At 38.4% G+C, this 22,574-nt stretch overlaps 1 protein-coding gene across 1 annotated transcript in view; it reads left to right on the forward strand.

The window, feature by feature from the left end:
• Positions 1 to 14,136: 14,136 nt before the first annotated feature.
• ANKS1B (ankyrin repeat and sterile alpha motif domain containing 1B) overlaps positions 14,137 to 22,574 on the forward strand; it is a 449,800-nt gene continuing 441,362 nt past the window's right edge. The window contains exon 1 of the mRNA XM_067312063.1: positions 14,137 to 14,270. Within this exon, the coding sequence (XP_067168164.1) occupies positions 14,137 to 14,270 (134 nt within the window). The remainder of the gene's footprint in view (positions 14,271 to 22,574) is intronic.

Below are 22,574 nucleotides of genomic sequence, written 5' to 3' on the forward strand. Positions count from 1 at the left end.
TTAAATGGGTAAGTATAATTCTGTTAAAGGGCATTTTGGTTTTATCTGTCAGTCAGCCAAACTGTACCTAACCAGTTACATTAAAGTACCTTTATATTATTGTTTCTTCACTATCACCTTTTTTTTTTTTTTGGTTGCTGTCACTTATTTTAACATTTTGAGAATTCTTGAGGGCATCATTTTGAAAGTGAAAATACAACGTTTCACAATGAGCTGAAGAACCATTGAAAACAATTCCTGCTTTGTAAGATGTATGAGATAAGGACCAGTGCCAAATCTTCTGTGAGTGTAAGCTGGTAGCTTGGGGAGTGTAATGCATGAACTAGCTAATGCAGTTGTTTGTCTAGGTGAGACTATGTTTGAAACCACCAAAATTTGATTCAAGTTAGATGACTGGTAAGTATCTTAAGCATTTGACATGACACATGCACGAAGGAGTACTTCAGAAGTGCTCTTCTGGTCCAGTAGGTGCTGAATAAAACCACTTATCTGTGGAACAAATTTGAATGCCTTTACATAGTTTCCAAACCTCAATACACCGTTACCATGGAATGAGCAACTGTCATAAATACTTTTATCAAAATGTAATTATATTGTACTTGTTACTAATGAGGTTTTTGAGCACTGGAAAATACTTTTGCAATGAGGATTACCATACTAAAATATATGATGATTAATGTTTGACTGTTTACACTGCTACACCAGTTAGTTCTCAGCATTAAGAATTTTTCATTCCTTCCCCTTCAAATACAAATAAAATTGTGAGCAGGGCTCTTCTCCCCTAACCACCACTAGATGGCAATCCAAGAAGTCACTTGTGGCTTCATTGCCTTATGGTTACCAATGCGTCTTTTTCCTTGGCTTGTGAATAGTCTCATTAAACTTGAAAATCTCAGCATACACATTTGGAGTATTTATCATCTTTTGGTGATTACTTTTTTTATCATGATTTTAAATCAGGACTTTTTCACTTTTAATTTAGATAGTTTATCTTTGGTTCTACTGGCTTCTTTCTAGAGGATTCATTTTTTTCTTTAAATTAAACCACATGAAATATCTGAATGTTGTAAGAAGAAAGATTTTTTTGTTTCTCTTCGAGGTTTAAAGAAATTATAAAACCATATTCTTGTATATTTGGTCCCTTTTTATAGTAAAATATTTACCATGGTTGTAGTGCTTCATCATTATCTGCTAAAATGGAAATTTTTGGAAATTTTTCATGCCACAACTCCACCTTGATATTATCAAATTATTTGTTTAATATTGCTGCTAACTGGAAAAAAAACTCTGATTTTATTCTACTTAATAAAAGGAGCATAGGTAAAGCTTCTGTATGTTTCTTGGGAAATAACAAAATCTAATCACTTTAAAAATGCTCACCTCACCCACCTTTACCAGACGATAATCTATCAAGTTATTTTATATTAATATATTAACACACTGTAGCGTGTGGTAAGTGATCTGGAGTCATTTTCTTTTTATATCATGTTTGGTGTTTCAGAAACTTCTAGGCAGAATGCCTAAGCAGAGAGAAAAACAATCTATATAAAATTTACTGTAGGAATGGGGTCGCTTCATTTTTGTCAAATAGTTGGAGAAAATAACATAGAAAGCAGATGTCTTTTCATTCCACTGGAATCTTAATGTGGTTTGTTCCTTCCACTTTTCTTTTTTAAAGAAAAGACTGCACTTCAGAATAGGTATGATGGTCCTAATGAATTAGAGAGTTTTTTAAGGTGTCATCCTGTAGTGCTGCATGCTAGAACGTGATACAGAATCTGACAATATACTGGACACCAGCACAATCACAGTAGCTAACATGAACTGAATTTGGTATAGAAATGAGGCATTTATGCTCAAGTGCTTAACATGAAAAATCCTGAAAAAAAGATTTATATCTAAAACATAACATTCAGTATTTCTGTGTGCTAGAAAAAATATTCACCAAAAAATCTGCTTACAGAGTTCTTGTGTACTGAATTTCTAAATAATGAAAATATTTAGACAAGAGCTGTCTTAAAAATGGTAAAAAAAGACATAATCTCCAGCATTTCAGTACATATCCAGGAATAATGCAAGAAATATGGTAAGTTGCAAACAGTCATTGAGAAATTCTTTAAAGCAGTATCAGAGTTGTTTGCCAAGCTTTAACTAAATCCTCCTAAATCACTAGCAGCTGGCAACATGTAGCTCTTATGGAAAACTGCAAGTTAAGTTTCCAACTCATCTTCAGCTGGAAACGTCATCTGAGAGTGGTCATGATCTGAATGCTAAGGTGTTTAAGCCTTCCTTTGCAATTATTATCAGAAGCATTTTCAGCTTCTATGATAGAGAAGTATTCCTTCAAAGTCATAATGATAAGAAGATTTGAAAAGACTTCTTGAAATGAGGCTAGAGAAAATATTTCAATAGCAAAGACAAAGTGGAGTTAATCCCTTTTGCCTTTCCAATATGCAAAACTCATCCTACAAGTCAATGCTCTCAGGAAAGAGGAAAAAAGGAGAGTATCTGAAATAAGTGCAGGGAAAATAGTACAGTTTTAGAGTAGAACAAATTCTGAGTGCCTTGTTTCAGAAAACATGTTTCTGTCTGGCTTAATAGTTGTCATCCTTACCATCACTGGGAGTGCCTTTAAGTCTACACGTGTTTGAAGAAAAAAAAATAAGATTTTTACCTTGCAGTAATTAACGATTTGTAGGCAGTGACAGAAATTTTTTTCCCTTTGCGATAAGAATTTGTACGTGGAGCAACACCATGTTGTATGTACTAGCTGGCTACTTACTGACGAAGGCTGCCATGAGAATATTGCTGCCATAATTCCCCACTTTGCTGATGTCCCTTCACTTTAAGGACAGTTGGAAGCTTCTTACGCTAATTGGCAGATCTTACATAAAATGCAATTCACTAATAAAATGAGGCTCAGCTACATCAGATACTGTATCTGTGATCTCAGTCCTAGTGCAATTCCTGAGGTCCCTCAGAAATGAGACTGTCTGAAGACTAGTGGGAGACTTCAGCACTGGAGGCTAAGTGTTCTCACCGGTAGAAGTTAGTTCAAGCAGCACCAAAAGGATGAGACTATAACTCAAACATGTCCTAAACAACATGTGCCTTTTCACTAAAACTGTCCTAACAGAACAATTCTTGTGAGCAGTATGAAGTGATATTAAAGAAGATAAGTAGAAAAGAGAAAGAGAAGTTTTATAACAGAAAGTCTAAAAATTATGGCAAGAGAAAAATGCACAGTAAATGAAGATATGCTGAATGCTAAATCGGGTGGCATGAACGTTTAGATACTATGAAGACACGATAGACAGCGTATAGTAGATCAGGTACATTGTGAAGTGTACCAAAAGATTCTAAATAACTGGAAAAGATGATTTGATGTAAAAACAGTCCTACATGAAGCAAAAGAAATTGGCTCAGCTTCTAGAACAAATCTGAATTGTTTCCCTGCTGAGATAGCAGGGGAAAAACAAACCAGATCATAAAAGAGGATGTATGGTGGTGTCTGAGCTGGGATATCACACAGAGAAGCAATAGTTTGATGAAATGTTATCATCAAATAAAACTGGACAGTTCCATGTTTTGCTGTTTCATTTTTACAAATATTTAGTGATATTTTCTTCACCATAAAAAGGAATTCTGTGATAAAACAGTAGGGTCACAGAAGCTCACTAATTTGCCATAACAAAACTTATTTTCAAGAATAGTGCTTGACAGTTTCAGAGATGTGAAAGGGAAAACACAAATGTAAGAAAAGAGCCATCATAGCAGTTATCAAATTTATCTGACTTAAGAGTTTTCCTACTTTAATTATTCATCCTGCTTTAATACACCTTAATACACTCTCCTTACATCTCATCTCCTTTTTTTTTTTTTGACCTTTTTAGTTTCAACTTGTGCTATACTTAAATGTAAACAGTTTAGCTGACTTTCAAGAGATGTTAAGCCCTGCAGCTCCCTCCTCAGTTACTTGATTAAAGATTACATTGCATTAATTATTGCAAATTTTCTTAGGATGATGTTAGCCTGTTTGCATATCCATAATATATGGAGTGTGTCTCTATACTCCCTATCCTATGGAAATAGAGTCTCTACCATGAATAGCCATATCAACTTTCTTCCTGCAGAAAAAAATGCAAAATTTAGTTCCTAAATGTGTTTTGCTGAATCAGCTCCAGTTAGAAGAGTGTAATGGATATGCTGATGTTCCTGTAAACCTTTCTGCTACCTTTGCTACTGATGCTCTAGTGTAGGTCAATACGCTATTTTGTTCTTTAAACATTTATCTTACATTTAATGTTTTTGTGTATGTTTCTGCCTCTGAGCACTTAGCTTTAACTCAGCTGCTGAAATAAAATTAGTAGGGTTCTTTGCCTGGGGTCGATAGTCACCTTCAGTTCTGACAAATAATAAGCATAAATCATATGAATTGGCTGTTTTAGCCATAGATTTTACCAATTATTATTTTTGACCAAAATCTATTGTATTGTCTGAAGGCTGAAAATGAGAGAGTTGTCACATTAGCAAACAAATTATTCATGCTAATATTTTCTTCCCTAATCCAGTTACACACAAGATAAATGAGATTTAGAAATTCCCTGCATAACCATGTCCTCTTATGCAAAAAGCAATAACTTACTTCCCTAGGCACTACAGTACTAGCTTCCAAAATTTAATAAACACTCTAGAATGATGTTTTGTGGGACTTGGAGAAGTAATTAAGAGTGAAAAGCCTTTTTACCGTTGGGCTAACTGAATAAAATACGTCAGGGCCCCTAATCTTGTGCTGGGAGCAAAGTATCAGCTTCACAAAATCACCACCTCTGTCAAATTTGGTATTAATAGTCCCTCTTGGCAGATAGCAGAAGCACCCTTAACAGCAGTATGACTGTGTGGTGTGGACTGTGTGGACAGTGAGGTGGATTGAGAACTGGCTGAATGGCAGAGCTCAGAGAGTTGTGCTCAGTGGCACAGAGTCTAGTTGGAGGCCTGTAGCTAGCGGTGTCCCCCAGGGGTCAGTCCTGGGTCCAGTCTTGTTCAACTTCTTCATCAATGACCTGGATGAAGGCACAGAGTGCACCCTCAGCAAGTTTGCTGACGATACAAAACTGGGAGGAGTGGCCGATACGCCAGAGGGCTGTGCTGCCATTCAAAGAGACTTGGACAGGCTGGAGAGGTGGGCAGAGAGGAACCTCATGAAATTCAACAAAGGGAAGTGCAGGGTCCTGCACCTGGGGAGGAATAACCCCATGCAGCAGTACAGGTTGGGGGTTGACCTGCTGGAAAGCAGCTCTGCTGAGAAGGACCTGGGAGTGCTGGTGGACACCAAGTTAAGTATGAGGCAGCAATGTGCCCTTGTGGCCAAGAAGGCCAATGGTATCCTGGGCTGCATCAGAAAGAGTGTTGCCAGCAGGTGGAGGGAGGTGATTCTCCCCCTCTACTCAGCCCTGGTGAGGCCCCATCTGGAGTACTGCGTCCAGTTCTGGGCTCCCCAGTACAAGAGGGATGTGGCACTACTGGAGCAAGTCCAGCAAAGGGCCACAAAGATGATTAGGGGACTGGAGCATCTCTCTTATGAGGAAAGGCTGAGAGAGCTTGGCCTGTTTAGCTTGGAGAAGAGAAGGCTGAGAGGAGATCTTATCAATGTGTACAAGTATCTGAAGGGAGGGTGTCGAGAGGATGGGGCCAGACTCTTTTCAGTGGTGCCGAGCGACAGGACGCGAGGCAATGGGCACAAACTGAAACACAGACACTTCCATCTTAACATGAGGAAAAACTTTTTCACTGTGAGGGTGACAGAGCACTGGAACAGGTTGCCCCGAGAGGTGGTGGAGTCTCCTTCTCTGGAGATATTCAAAATGCGCCTGGATGCAATCCTGTGCAATATGCTCTAGGTGACCCTGCTTGAGCAGGGGGGTTGGACTAGATGATCTCCAGAGGTCCCTTCCAACCTCAGTGATTCTGTGATTCTGTGATTCTGTGTGATTGCTTACTGTGTTTGTGTACAGTACATACACAATACCCTGTGTACCTAAATTTACATATGAAGACGTTAAACTACATGCATACAAGGAGCATCCTGAGTCAAGTTAGAGTCACCTTAGCAAGAGGATGAGCAAAGCTTGCCTAGCTATTGGTTGTGCTGTTAAGACTGGCGTATCACACACAGGTGACAATCAGTCTCCATGCTAAAAGGCAAGTTGTCAGAATAAGAGCGTGTGCAGCCAAGCGTAACACAGAGCAACCCACAGCCCATGAATGGAGCACGAGACGTACGTTCAAGCGTTTTAAGCCTGTCCCCTGACAATTTCACTGTGGGCCCCTAGTTCTTGTTTACGAAAAAATAATGGATAATTGTTTTCTATTCCCCTTTTCCATCCCTCTTATGATTTTATATGCTTCTATATCATCCCGTAGTTACCTTTTTTTCAAGCTGAAGTGGCCTTGTCTATTTAGGCTATACGAAGACTGTACTATACCTCTGATTATACTATTTATCCTTTACTGTACCTTGTTCAGTTCTGATGCAATCTTTTTGAGATGGGACAAACACAAGGGTTTTATGCGTTGACATAATGATGCTCTTTATTGTGTGCCCAATTCTTTTCCTAATAATTCCTAACAATTTTATTTACTGTTGTGATTACCATGTAGCATTAAACTGACATTTACAGAGAAATATTCCCAATGACTCGAAATTACGAAGATATTAGCAGCAATTTTGGAGTTGTAAAAAGGGAATCCAAAATCTCCCTTCTATGTTGTAATAGAGAAATTATTATTTTGGATTTGTCAATATTGTCAACATTCTGCAATTTGTCAATGTCACGGTATATACTCTTCCATACTTATAGTTTCATCTATTCCAAAATCTGTTGTTTCAGTAGCAAATTTTGTTACTTCACTTTTCACGCTCTTCAGAGACTCTTTATGTGCATGCTCAATAGCACAGGTCCTAGCAGCTGCTCTGACAACCTCTTAACCGTTGTGAAAACTCCCCATTCTTCCCTTTTGCTTTCAGTCTTTTAACCAATTGTTAATTCACAACAGAATCTTCCCTCCTACTTGGTAACAGTTTCTTTAAAAGTATCCAGTAAGTACCTTGCTAAAAGCTTTTTGGAAATCCGAATAAAATTTATTGATTGCATTGCCATTTGCCATATGCTCTTTGTCTCCTTCAAAGAACTGTATTAGATTCATGAGACATGACTTGCTTCTCCAAGAGCTGTACTGAATCTTCACTATTACATATAACCAGACATCTACCAATTTGCCAGGCATAGAAATCGCTCTGTAGTTCTCCAACTCCCTCTTCAAGCCCTGTAAAAGTTATGAGCATCACTTTTGCTATCTTCCATTCATCTAGTAACAAGGCCAATTTACGCAATACCTGGCGCCTCAGGTTTTAATTCATCAGTTTTAGATTTGAAGTCCCTTCAGACTGTTTGGTGAATATAATCTGGTCCAGGCAAGTTGTTTGGATTTATTGATCTGTTTCAAATACCTTTTCTTGTGGCACTATAATTTGAGTTAGTCCCTTGGACTTGCCCTGTAAAGAACAGACCTGATATTAGTTGAAATTACAACCATTTTTTTTTACCACAAATAGTTATTTTCACTCAAAATGAATTGGTCAGACCCAAGAATCCAGTTCAAAGTTAGTTAGTTGCATCATTTATATTCTTCAAGAATAACTATCAAAAGTAGAAATTGCAAAGATTTGGTAAATTATAACTAATAACAGAATCCATGGAAGATTGTTCTTCATTGCATATTGGACAGTGCTGTGTCCATTTGTTTCTTGAGAGTTCCATGTTTGCTCTCACAGCAATATTAATCATGTTTGCCATGTATTTCAAATATCTTCCTATTATTCTTAGTTATATCAAACTATTACTTCTCCAGCTCCCCCTCTGAAATTTATACCTTTTAAATACATATAGACAGTTCTGACCCTTCCCAGATCACCACCTCAGTATATTCCATTTTCTTCTTTATGCATAATTCATTTCCATTAACCACTACTTCTTTTGGACCCAGTGAGGTTTGAAGCTATGTGATGCGGAGCTGCACAGTTGGAATTTCAAACACATTCTGCCTTATTGGTCATCAAAATGTGTATCCATAAGCATAAAGATACCCAAAGGATATTTGATGTGCAAGTGATTATTCAACCATTTAGATTAGACCTGACTGATTTACTACCATATATTCCTACATACTAATTGCTATCAGCAGAGACACAAAGAGAATGGGAGTCATTGGCAAAATACCTCTAAATATGCTATTGTCTTACAGTGCACCAGTCCCTCAGGGGTGGTATTCCTGTACTCTGCTGTTCAAGAGCCACTGATAGTATTTGTGAACAATTTTGACTGGGTACAGCTGCCTGTACCTTCAGCTGTGGTCCTTCACTGCCAGCATGTTTTAGCTGAGGCTACTCTATGATCATTCTTCCAGGCAGTCAAAATCTGATGCGTCGGCAATGTTGTACATATCTTAAAAGGAAGACAAGAAGGGGGGAATGTTTTAAAGTCCAAAAGAAGCTGCAGTATATTAAAGGGAGAAATAAGCTATTTTTATTGCAACAAGCTGTACATTGAGCAGTACAGGCAAAGCTTTAGTGTTATATCCTATCTGTCAGCATACACTGGATTGGGGCATCTAATCAGCATGCTGCTCTTACTTACTTGTAATCACATTTCATTCTGCATTTCTCTCTAATGCATGAGAAACAGTCTTAGGCATATTTTGATAGTAAACTGATATAAACCTACTATATGGCGGAAGGATTGGATGAATAATTATACTGCTAATCCCACCTGCTGTCACACAACAAATACATATAAAGAAATGTATAGATATGCCAGTTAATCTTAGCATATACTATCAGAGCAAAATTGCACTGGAAGCAGCATGGCAGACATTTTACTTACTGTCAGTGCCATCCCAACACTGTTTTCTGGAGGTGCAGTTCTTTAATGCAGACACAATTGCAGTCTGCATGTATCGCACCTTAGACTTTTGAGCACTGGGACATTACAACCCTTTGGGGAATGCAGCACATTTTCCATGATATGTTCAGCTGACTTGGTAGGTCAGTGTCTGGGTGACAGAATAATAGTTTAATTTCTTGCTCTTTTTCTTCAGCGTGTTCTGAGCCTCATGAGAATGATGTAGCGGGAGCAGCCTGTGCAAACACTGACAGCATCTTGCTGCTGTGCAACATCACCGAGAAAGAGGACCGCTTCCTTGCGTGTTCTTTTCCACTACAAATTTGTACCATGACAACTTGTCTCAAAGCAAATAATTGTTTATTCTAATATATCTATGTAGGTACATATAGATGTTATATCTAATCAGAATTGCATAGTCAGAGACATGACTGATGTAGATACCTCATCAAAAATGATATGTCTTTTTCCTTACATGTTACTTTAACTTCTACTTAATCTGTCCAGTCCAAGTACTCATGGTCTCTACTGAAACCACTGCACTCTTGGTGTTTTATGTTCTGCATTGAGTTGGGTTTAGTGCCCCCAGTTTCTATAGTTTTCTTGTACAGGGGAGGAGGATGCTAGTCCTTGTGCATATTTCAATGATCAGAGCTAAACTAAGCAGCATGGAAGTACCATGGTGTGACCCAGTTATCTAAACCAAGGACATGTCCACTATGTGCCACATCTCCTTTCTGGACCATGCACTGAGGCTTTCTTCCTTCAGAGGAAGTCTGATGTACATCTTGATTTCACCTTGATAGGAAATCAGGACACGACAGGCATTTGCTCCTGGGACCTCCACTTTGGGCTCAGCCTGTGAGCCTGAGAGCCTGATGTTTAAAAATCTGCTAAATGAGCAAAGCATACACAAAGGTAGGCATGGCTGAGGTTCACTGTGCCTTTCTTACACTATATAAATACGCTGTAAAGAGCAAAGGACAGTATCAAGCCTCAGAAACTCTTCACATCCAGAAAGTATATAACACTTTCTCTTGGGTACTTTTGCAACCTTTGTCCCTGACCTACCGTGGGGTGTACAAAATTGAGATAAACAATTAAGCATATTTAATAATAATTTTTTACTGACAAATTGATCTGATGGTTTATTCCAGCATTTTGCGCTCTCTCTCAGAATGTCTGTCAGAATCTGTAATAGGGATCTTAAGATTTTCCCTATATGGTCTTCCCATGACAGAACTGACAAAAGAGTCTTTTGAAATAAAATGTTTATGTTTGCTGTTCTACACAACTATTTTTAATATCACAGATTTATTTTTTCAGTATTTGCAACTCAGTTTTTCATATCCCTTCCATACTTCTGCTTGAAAACAGAGAGGGGAAAGTCACAGAATGTGAGAAAGCACTCTTTTGATTTGCCTTAAGTATGAGAGGTTGCAGAAGGAGGAAATCAAGAAGTTGTATCTTCTGAAAGATCTTCTGTATTCTATATCTTCTGTATTTCCCTGAAATGAGAACAAAGTCATAACAGTTGCACTGTAAAAAACAATTAGTCCCCCCCTTTTACAGTCAAACCCAGTCCTTTCAAATGACAAATCTGTTTAAAGAATTTCTAGGTAAGCTAACTGCTTTCTATTTTAGAAAATGGAAGAAAACAGAAGGTAAGGCATATGTTGTGTTAAGAGAAATTTTGAAATTGAAGGTGTGATGCCTCTCAGGCACTGACAGCTGCAGTGGTCACAAATGAAAATGTCTGCCCAAGTACTAAAATCATATAATCAAAATTCTGTTGTGTTATGGAACAGCACCGGTTTAAAAGCATTCAAAGTTTTGAAAGATATTTTGACTATTTTACAAATTATCTTTCTCATCACTAACTGCTTCAAATCGTAAAGCAATTCATCTACATTCTATGTCTATATAACATTCTTATGGAACATATAATTTTTTACACTGTCCACACTATTAACCTGCTATTAACAATAACGAGGAACATAAGACATTTAAAAACACAAAGGAGTCCACCTGATCTAATAGGTTTGCCATTCGGATACAACTCAGTCTCAGTACTTATGGGTTTCTTTTTTGTTTTTGGTGTTTTTTACTATAGCCCACTGTTGATTTCATCTCTGGAAACAGATGAATTCAGGTTCTGAATTCTTCGCTTCAGTAACCCTAATAACTTATCCACATTTAATCCTTCCCTTAAAAAGTTCTGCTTATATTCCTTTTTATTTTTCAAATTGTTAGAATAACTGTTTTCGGTTCTATTTGCTATGAAACTAAATGCTCTGTTTGGACTTTTTAGTTGATAGTTTGAAAGTTGATAGTTTTAGTGGTATATGTTTTGAACCTCACTACATTCATAAAATCTTTCTGAATTTGCTGGTTAGTGAGTGCATCTGCTCCATTGATATTTCTATCTTGATTCTCCATATTGTTCTTGAACAGTTTTCTGGATGATCTTTTCAATTAGAGCACAGTCTTGAGATTTTATTTTCCCAAGAAGAATTATATAACGTTTATACTGAGTCATATTTGCCATCTGCCGATCCAACCACATAAACAATCCAAATTCTTAAAAAACTTGAGTTTTCCTTAGTATCTACTTCTAATGTAATTATTCACAAATGCGCAGGGTTGGCCTCTGCCTTATGATTAGCTCTTCACAGATAGACTACTGGCATCTCTTCAGTAGCTCCCAGCAAACGTGAAGAAGCCTATCCATGCAGAGTATACTGGAGGATACATGTGGGATGTAAGAAGATATTTATCAGGTAATCATGAGATTGCATACAAAACCAAATGCTGACAGAAATAAAGGGAAATTATAGCTGCCCCAACAAAGGACATCAAGAAGCTTCAAAATGGTATAAAGAAGGGGTATTCTTAGTTTATGGCTATCCTTTTGGAACAAAGTTACTAACTCAAGTGACTGGTAACAAGATAAAGAACTTTTTATTCCAGCTTTAAATCAGCGTTTTCTACTGTGATGCAGTTATGACTACGGACTTAAATTGTCTCAATTCCAACTAAGGACTTAAATCCCAATTCACATGATTATATAATTATTTATTCAAAAACAAAGTTTAATGAAACACTTGTGGTCACAATATCAGACCATAAAAATCAGACCACTGTCATCAGTGTTTCAATCAGAAAGGCCAGTTATAGAATCTCTACACCTAATAATTTTATAGCAATGATCAATTACATTTCCTGCAGACTGAGAAGATATCATTTCACACTCTGAAAATGTCAAACTATGTAAAATATGCTTTCTGACTAGAAAATAGATTTTGGTTTGTTGTTGCAGACAACTACATTGGAACAAGAGGTCTCGATAATTTTTTCTTTGGTAAGAGAAAAATCTGATCACAGAAAGAAATTTCAATTAATGTTTAAGAGGTTAAAATTATTTAATTAGCTAAAAATATATGAAAGACTATGTAAAAACAGTTGCTGTCGAGGACTAAAATCAATAATTTTTGAAATCAGCAACGATCTTCCCATTGATTTGAAATTTACTATAGGTCTGAAGTAACTAACAGCACCTCTCTGAAAGCATAACATTAAAATCCTACCTACCACAATGTTATTTTGTCATTGCTGTGCTTTAAATTAAAGGTCCTCCTACTATAATCACAGGGTCAGGCTCTGATTCATTACCTCATTTTGTGACAACAGTTAACAGGAGTATGCCATTGATCTCAATGGAGGATCAGTAAGGGGTCTTGACTTATTTGCCTGTTGTACCTATGGTACAGGAACACAGGACTGCTCTTTGGCTTTACATGCATCCACAGTATCAAATGGTGCGTTAAAGAAGGATGTGCTAATGATTTGGCCAAGACAGAGAATTTTCAGCATAGTTTGTAAGAACCCCAAAGTTATACAGAATGATTAATCTTCGTTGCAGACAAAAATCATGCAGTTGAAAGGGTTACATGTTAGAAACCCACAACGGACCCCCTAGTACCAGAACAGGAGATGACTGGACCTAACTGACACCAAGCACATCTAGTTATATTTTTCTTCCCTCAAAACATTAAAAAGCCACGATCCTGGAGTCTGACCCGTGTAAGCAGACCCATCTGTCGGATTTGGCGAGCCAACAAGTCAGTTTTGCTCCCGACCTCAGCAGGGCCTGGATTTTCCTGTTCTGTCTATGCTGGTTAGCTCAGGATCCGTGCGGGAGAACCCAGCCGTGTTCCCGGGAGGGGTTAAACCCCCGTTCTGCTGCTCTCCCCCCCCCCCCCCCCGGTATTTCTACTAATTCGCCTCAGGGGCTCTGAGCCTCCACACCCACCCGTGTCCCTGCCGCTCCTGCCTGTTCCCCCTCCGCTCCACGGGGCGGCCTCGCCCCTTGCCGCACCCAGCAGGGCCCGCTCCCTTCCCAGCGGCGTAAGCATCCCGCCCTCGCCCCAGGCGCCCCCTCTCCCCCTTCCCCTTCCCTTCCGCAGCGCGGAAGGAGGAGGCGCCACCTCCGCGCAGCACCTGCGGCTGCCCGCCCCGCGGAGCGCTCCCGCCGCGGGGGACGAACGCGGCGAGGCGGGCGGTGGCGCGCGCGCGCAGCACCTCACCTGCCCGCCCGCACCAACGGTCGGCGCGCGCGGCACCGCAGTGGAGCGCGCGGCGCGGCCGTTGGCGCGGGGCGGGCGGCGCGGGGTGGAAGCGGCGGCGGTGGTGGGGGCACCGGCCCCGGGCAGCCACTGAGAGCGCGCGAGCCGCGTCTCCCCAGCAACGGGCCTGGCTCCCCCTCCTCCCTCCCTCCGAGCGGGTCGTTATCCCGCTCCCCCCCCCCATCCCCCCGCTATAGGCACGGGGGCTCGAGGCTGCCGCCTCCCCTGCCCCCTCCCCCGAGGCTGGGGTTGGGGTGTGTGCATGGGAGTGGAGAGGGGGAGGTCCTTGATTGGCCTCGTTCCCCCCCCCCCCCCCGCCCTCCTCTCTTCCACACTCCACCCAGAAATGATCTAGTGAAACTAGGAGGAGGTGATTCTCCTCCTCCCTCCTGCTGCTGCTCCTGCTGGTGTGGAAGGGACCGCAGGAATCTCTGCTGCGAGGCAGCGTTTTGGGGCAGAGGAGGCCGTTCCGTGGCGAGGGGGTGGCGGCCCGGAGCTCCGCTCCCCTCGTGTGTGGCGGGGCCTGCGAGGGGGCCGTGTGGTTCCTGACCATGGGGAAGGACCAGGAGCTGCTGGAAGCTGCTCGCACTGGGAATGTGGCTCTGGTGGAGAAACTCCTGTCTGGGAGGAAAGGAGGGATACTGGGCAGTGGATCTGGAGCTATTCCCTTATCCAGCTTGCTGAGGTAGGGACATCGTTCCCCGTCAGATGCTGGGGATATTAACCTCCTCTTTCTTACCATCATCATCACCCCTCTCATCTTCATTTCCATTCCTGTATTCTTCACAGTAACAATAAATCGTTCACTCTCTAGCCAAGTACAAGTGTGCCTGTGTTTAAAGTCACAGGCAGTCATTTTATGAATATAGTAATACTGAATTTCAAGCCTTCAATGCGACAGTAGGTACTTGTTCATTCTATGTTACTAGCTCTGGTGCAGAACTTATATTTTCATTCCTGGGCTTATATGCACAATATATTAATCGCTCTCACCTTTCCTTTGATATTTCATCTTCAAATTACTACTTTTAATCTCTGATGGAGGTGTTAATCACAGAAAAGCTATTGCATGTTTGAAATTCTGTGTAAAAAGCCATAGCTTCACCCCGCACCCTCACCCATAGTTGCTATCCTCACTTGCGGAAGAAATTAAGCATGCCATAGTAATGAGTCTATAAAACAAAGAACGGAAATCTTTTTGTGAGAGGTCGTCAAGACAGAGGATGTGTAAAACTTATGGAGCAGGTTAGGTAATAGCAGCATTAGTTTAAAGGTACCTGGATTTAGTGGAGTGAAACTGGGTTACTGGCCATGTTGGGTGAAAGGACTCAACTTTAGGCATTAGTCATATCTCAGGCAATCTGCAGCAGGGCTTTGATGTTAAGTTTCATCATGCTATAAGTAAGATTATTATCACAAGCATTTATGACATTTGACATTATTCAAACAGAGAAGGTCTGCAGCACACAGCCCAGTCCTAGTGTTAAACACTACAGTAGGCATAGCCATAGAAGACGAACTGAAACACTACTGACCTAGAACTAGAGTCAATTGTCTTTTTTTTTTTTTTTCTTCTGGAAAGTAAGAAAAGGCCTAGAGAAATGGAAATTGCTTAAATGAAAATGTGTTTGAGATTGTTTTGGCAGTACCTCCTAGTCACTGTATTTTATTATTTCTAATATTCCCTATAGGAGTAGATTTAGTATAATTATCAAAATTATACCTGTTTGAACTCTAAAGTCTTTTTATTTTAAAGGTGTTTTTAGCACTGTAAATAACAGTCCAAATATTCACAGTTTACCAAAGTTCTATGATGTCCCAGTTCAATTAGCTGTTGAACTATTATTTAATTACTAGCCCATTGACCAAAATCAAAATACACTGTGCAACTGCATTTTGTACCACTGCCTTTTGTACTTGAATAGGCTGCTTAGCAAGAGCTATGTCAGATAATCGGTCAAATTTAAAAGATAAATCTCACTTTTTAAAATGTGGTATCTGGTTTTGGTAAGAATGGAATTTATAATCCAGTTCTACTGGATGATTTGTGTTGTGACTTGAGTTAGAGCTAGTTAGTGGCTGGGCTATATTCTTGCACTGTTACTTTCATGTTGTGTATCACAGATGCTGTCTATCCAGAGGGAGTGTGTTTGCTTGTGTTTTTCCTTTTTTATTAAACAGAAGTGTTTTACTTCATATGCACAGAACACATTCACCACGTGTTTTGTATATACAGATGGGTCATGACAGTTGTTGTTCACTACTGAGAATTTAAGTATTTCGCATTGTAAACTCAAATATATTCTTCTTCTGTAAGGACACTTAGCTTAAATAGGAGAAAAGCAAAAGAAAACATGCCCCATTTTATTTACAATATTTCTTTCTTATGTCATAAAGAACGTTTATAGCTTCTGTAAAGGTAACTTCAAAAATTAAAATAAATTTAACATACATCTGCTAAAATTTTTCTAATAATTAAAAAAATTATTTTAATACATTTAGAAAGAATTCAATAATGGACTGATACATAAACATTCACAATCTAACATACTATTGAACATAATGCTTTTCAGAGGGGATCTTAATAATTTCATTGATTTCACCAGGAATACTCAAGACAGAAACTACTATTCCTTGCAGAAAGTATTTTCAAGAAAGAATTATATGCGCTAGGTATTTTAACATACCTTTGTGTGAAGAAGTTATATGATTTAACTGATGCTGGTAATTATGGATATAATGCATTAAGTCCAGAATGACATGCAAAATTAAGCCAAAAGGGTTGGATGCTATCTTCGTACAGAGCACATGGAAACAACGAAAGGGTATTGAAAGGGAGTCATGCTAACATCTTGAGCCTGTTTAGGAAAACAACACATACTGCCAATAGCAAAGAAAAGCCATAATTTTACTATATAAAAGTGTGAACTTGATGGTGGGGGAATCTGAAGTTTTTTGATAGAAAATCAATTGAAATTGCTTTATACTTATATTTTTTGCATACAGTTTAGTAGACTGAAAATGATTTTGACAGGTATTATAATGAAGAGCAAGCTATAGAAAAAATAGAGGGGCATATTTTTCTTCTTTTTATAGAATGAAAATATCGTGGGCTGTAATGATGTCTTTACAGAAATGCCAGACTTTAAAGCCATTGCAGAGTTTCATCATGCTTTTGGGATCTCTAGGAGACGTGCTTGATAGTGTCTCCTAGTGTTTCATTGATCATAATTTTGCTCAGTTCCCAAAATGGTGCCCCAGCACTGTGCCTGTCCTGTTGTGGTAAGAAAGGCCCATGTTGCTGTTCAGTTCCTTTTGGCAATGCTGTTCCTAGCGTTAGGCTGAGAAAGTTCAAGTCTGTCAGCATACAAGTGGGCTAGTACTGTACCTACTGTGTTGGTCTAAGTAACAGTACACTTTCTCTTCAGTTCTTCTTTCTCTGAGTAGCTGCATAAGTGCTGGACACAACTCAGCTCATATGGCTGAACTGTCCATGGCTTGATGCATTTCTTTGTCCGTGGAAATTTGCTTGTGCAGTAATTATGTACCTTGTAAATAAAATTTAATATTCATGAATTGACAAATGCACATCGATTGTCTTCTGAAACAAGGAACAAACTCTGTCTGAACTCTGATCTTCTATTTACATTTTTATAACCTTTTTTTTCTTCTGACTCTTAGGATATTTTACAGCACTTGGGGGGAAAATAGGACAACTCTTTGTATGGTTATTTAATAGCTGAACGTTTTCACTGATGTTAATTACTTAGTAAATTATCTGTTTTTTAAAGGGTTGACTTCTCACTTAAAAGTCATTATGTTGAATTATGACCGCAGTTCAGGACAACACCACTGTTTAGGAGGGCTATTTAAGCACGCATATAAGTATGCATACGTATTCCTGTGGGGACTTAAAGACATACCCATGACCTCTGGAGCTACGGGCCAGATAGGATAAACTAGCATCTGAAGTTGCACTGAACACCTGTGAGTAGGCTATTGAGTCCAAGCAGAACAGCAGTTCATGGCAGGTCTGCGATCTGTTCTTTAACTGTGAAACTAGGATATTTTGAGATATCTCAGAAAAATTTAGAAGGCAGACTGTAAGTTAAATTTCTTTTCTCTGTCTCTTCTGGGATTGTACTTCCTGGAATTGTCACACATTAGTATATTAACTGTGTTTCAGAATTTTGTAAAAAAATATTTTATGAATGTAATAGATTGTAAAGAACAGAAGAGAATTTTCACTGATTTTTAAATGATTTCATTGATTTTTTTTGTATTATTACAGCACAAACCAGAAAAATTGGGTGCAAAATCCCACGCTTCACCTAACAGAATGTATCATTCAATTCCTGTATCCCAAGTCTTTAAATATACATTAAATAATTTAAAATATACAAAAATATAAGAAAATGTAAATTGCTTCTAACAAAAACAGTAATTTTCCTTATCTTTTAATTTGATTGGCCAATAGAACTATGTTATGTGGATAACCAATTTTTCTTTAATGGATAGAGACTGGCTTAATTTCTTTTAAAGTGTTCTAGTAAAAAATAGCTTTAAAGGTTTTCATAAATCTCAGAGACCTGTCATTTTGCAATAGGCAGTCACACACAACTCTTTTTGCCTTATATATTGCAGCTTAAAGAAAAATGGATAGTTTTTGATAAAACGCTAACTTTTAGTCTTTTTGTAACTTTAAGTACATTTTAAAAGAGCACTGGATTTTTGACAGGACTAAGGGACAGAACGTGAATTACTATGTGAACTGGCACAGAGTAACAGGGAAGGGTGAGTTGGCCCCACTTTGCTCTTTGTTGGCTACTTCTATGACACAGCATGGGAGGGCGGAGCAGCCCGCATGGAGCTGTTTTCCCCTTCCGCACTTGTCAGACTGGCAGGGAATGGCTCCACTCTTGCTTATTGTTACTTAGTGCAGCTACACCACGTGTAGGTCTGGCCCAAGATATTTCTCCTCTAAATTATAAGAAACCCAGCAAGCAGATTGTCAGTCTGTGAGTCACAATCTGTTTCCTCATCTGTTTCTCCAAACAGCGTCTTGCTCAGAGCAAAGCCACAGTTTAGCCCTGTGGCCTCAGTGCACACTGAGAACTACACAGATTTACTTCTGTGCTTGTGCAGAGCCCCATGATTCTTTCAGCTTCCAGTGCAAAATCGGAGCACACTTAAAAACTGTTTGTAGAGCAGAAAGTATTTAAACATTAAAATATTGTATGACGCTTTAGTTAAAATTTTAACAAAGCTGTTTTCACATTTTAATTGAAATAATAAATGAATCCCAGTATCAATAAAGATACTAATTCTGTTTTTTGTTACAGATTGCATTGTTTGAAAAAAGAGAAACAAACTTTCTTAGGTTGAAGTTCTCCCATACTTCTGAGATCACTTTTAGTCCCATGTTTCTATGTTAGAAGCTATTTATTTCAGACAATCAGTACAAATAAGAGACTAGCAAGGATTTGTTATATGTAGGTCAACAGGGTATCCAATTAGTCTGTGCTTATTTCTAATTTTAGTTACACTACTTTTAATTAATACATACATGTTTTTGTACTGATGTCCTGAGCAGCCACCAGCATTCCCAGTTTCCCAAATTACTTTCCTTATCCTGTCAAAGTAGGAAGTTTAAGTTTTTGGGGGACATATATTTCATTTTCTTCCTTTTGTCCATCAGTGTGAAATGCAAATTAATGACTGCAGCACTTAGTACATGCTGTTCAGTATTAGTGATAGTTGATTGCTGTCTTAAATCTGCGTGTTTGCCCTTTCAAATATGTGGGCTTCCTTTGAAACTTAACCTTCAGTTTGTATTTTATATCTTTCTTAGACTTATTTTTATTCTTGTTTCTGATAAATGCTTTCAGTCAAAGTTTAGACAAGTTTCTATCTACTGAGTTCCTTAGATTTCTTCTCAAGTTTGAAATATTTACAGTATGTATAGGTAGCAACATGATCAGTTTTCAGGACATCTGGTAGAAATCATGCTATTAAGGGCAAGGCAAATTCAGGAAGTTTGAGTAATAAATATTCCCTAGGAGCTCAACATGACCCTGGATTTGCAGCTCTGTAGTCAGTCTCTGCAGATAAGCTTCTGCCTTCTCCTCACACCAGATCTTGTTTCCTGAGTATCCTTCAAGTTTACATTCTGTGGATTTTCTGGTCTGTTAGAGCAAATGTAGGCAATGGCCAGCAAGAACTGTAGATCTAGTGTAAAATCTTTTGCAGTCATAATATCTGCCAATAGAAAGAATCAAGATATGGAATGTAGCAGTGCTGGGATGGACTGATGGAGTTTCTGATGGAGTCAGGGAAGACTAAGATGAGAAATTTTACAAGAAGGTTAAGGAGAAGGTAAGGAAAAAGAGCAAAACAACTGGAGTATCTGTAACTTACAAGAATTCTTTAGAAGATAAGTTATTTCTAACTCTGCAATGGACCATATAGATACATTCTGATCACCATCTTGTTTTCCTTCCTGTCTGACGTTGATGATTTTAGTCATTTGGTGATCCAATAGAATTAATGCTGCTTTCTGCCTCTTTAAAGTTGATGTATGATATCACTGGTTCTAAGTGGTGGTGTTATAGCAGAAATTAAGAGGGGGATAGAAGGGAAATAGAAAAATGAAGGCTGATGTATTTTTAAAGGTCTATTATCTTGTGACTTGTCAAGGTTAGAAATGTTATGATGAGCAAATACAGATGCTTTCAAGACAAGCATTTTCACAGTCAGTGCAGTAGTGATCAAGAAGAACAAATCATTGTTTTTAAAAGTCTCCAAGCAGATTCTCCTCTTTGCCTCAGTTTAAGCTTTATGGATATTCATGGATGGAGCCATTAAGGGACAGGTTAGAGTGCTGGGTAATTTTTTATTGCCCTGACATGGGCACTAGTTGAAGCATCCTACAAGCTGCTTTAATTTATGCTACTGGTATGTAATCCCTAGGAGACCATACAGTGTAGCGTGCAGTTACACTCCCTTTCCTTCAGCAAGCTTAGTCTGCTTGCCTTGGGGGAGGGGGGATGGCTGGTACAAGAGTTCCACGGCTGGAGAGTTCCCCTCTGCCATGGGATTTCTCTCCTCACCACTTCCAATCAGAGTACACGCCCTAACCATTCTTATTACTTCAGGATAAAATATTTTGACGGCTTTTTGTGTTAAATACATAAGGCATAATGAACAGTGTAAATTCCTGCCTACTGCTACGACATTTTCATGTATGTAGATCCTTTTGGGAAGTAGGGAATACATTTTCTTTGAACTTTATAGCTTTTATGTGAAGACTTTTATTACTTTTTTTTTTTTACTTCTTCCTATTGACAGTATTTTCAATATGTTCGTTTTGATTTTAAGAAGTAATATTACAACTCTTCTGTACCTAATTTAACCTCTCTGAATTTCTAATAATGTCTATCTATCTACTATAACAGAGATTTGGTGAAATTTTATTCCATGAGGTTGTGCTTTTATTAAAATCATTTTACACTATTTCCCATCTGTTGCATACAGATTTTCTAAAAAAAGAAAATTTAAGACACCGAATGGCAACTGTGTCTCTATAGGTGTTGATATCTGTGCTATGTATCCAGATTCCCATTACAGCCAATGGAGATCTAGTCAATACAGTTATGGGAACCTAGAGAGTGATTCAGCTCACCCCAAAATAGATACTGACTGATTTTATTTCAAACTGAATGACATCAGTAGTTAGTCATTACAAAAACATTTCTATCACATTTAATCATTGAGTTTACACACTAGTAACTTCTTTCTCCTGTAAGTTTTGTGATTAGTGTGTGGATTTTTTTTTTTTTTGTCTACCACTTCATAGTCCAGAGAAGTGTTGGAGTAGGTTAAGTTATACAATATTTGTGCCGTCACAGTACGGGAAGTGTCCAGTAAAGAGATGCCTTTTACGGAAGGGGAAAAAAGAGGAGTCATAAATTAGAATTGGGCATATTTTTGGAATGGATATTCTTCCACTGAACATGGCCTGAATTTCAAACCTTTGTGATGTAATGCTCCAGTGTGTGTTACTGGTAGTTCTGAAAGTTAACTGTGAATTTAATGTCTTTTATGTTTACTTGCTGACTTGTCAGGGTCATTGTTTTCTATCTTTAGATGTCACTAGATGAGAGTAGTGATTCTGTGTATCCAGGTTATTTTTGCAGATTAAAAAACCCCAATACATTAATATTAGCAGTTTGACCCCTGGATCAGAAGTAGGTCAATGGTAAGGTTTCTTAAATAACATCATTTACTCTTATTTTTAGTTTTCAATTTTCTCAAGTAATTATTTATGCACTTTCATATCCTTCTTGTCATCTGTATAGCTAATTTGTCAGATTATGCTCATAAGTAATTTGCAATCACTTCCCTTCCTGTTTTGTACACGTTTATTACAGAGCAATATCTTACATAACCAAATAATCTAATGATCTATCAGGGATCTTCTCACATAATGCACACAAGTAACATTTCAGAGAACCAAATATACCAAATGTAGAAATAAAGTATACTGTAAATAAAATATGTATGTGTTACAAATCTGTTATTTGCCTGTCACAATGGTTAGATTTATTCTCTTTTTTTTTTTTTTTTTCAACATTCATGTAGACAACATAGGTCTTGATTTCAGAAGCATTTCAGTCATGACATAAGCAGAAAATAGAGTCTGGAAGAGAATGGAATAGGCATGTGTTCTGGGTGAGATGTAGCTGGAAGATAGGTTGAAAAGGGAAACATGTAGAGAGTGAGACTTGAATTAGGGGTATTTGGACTGATTGGGCAAGCAGACTGTATATAAAATCTGAAAAGGTTAGCAGGTTAGAAATAGCTGGTAAAGGAAATGAGTATTAGAATTGAGACCGGTTGGCTAAGGAGGGTAGCACTGGTGGATGTGTAAATGAGGCAATTTTAAGGGACAAAATGCAGGGCAAAAGGAGTTACTTTCAGCAAAATGAAG

The sequence above is a fragment of the Apteryx mantelli genome, chromosome 1 (assembly GCF_036417845.1).
Source record: "Apteryx mantelli isolate bAptMan1 chromosome 1, bAptMan1.hap1, whole genome shotgun sequence".
In the NCBI taxonomy this organism is placed as follows: Eukaryota; Metazoa; Chordata; class Aves; order Apterygiformes; family Apterygidae; genus Apteryx; species Apteryx mantelli.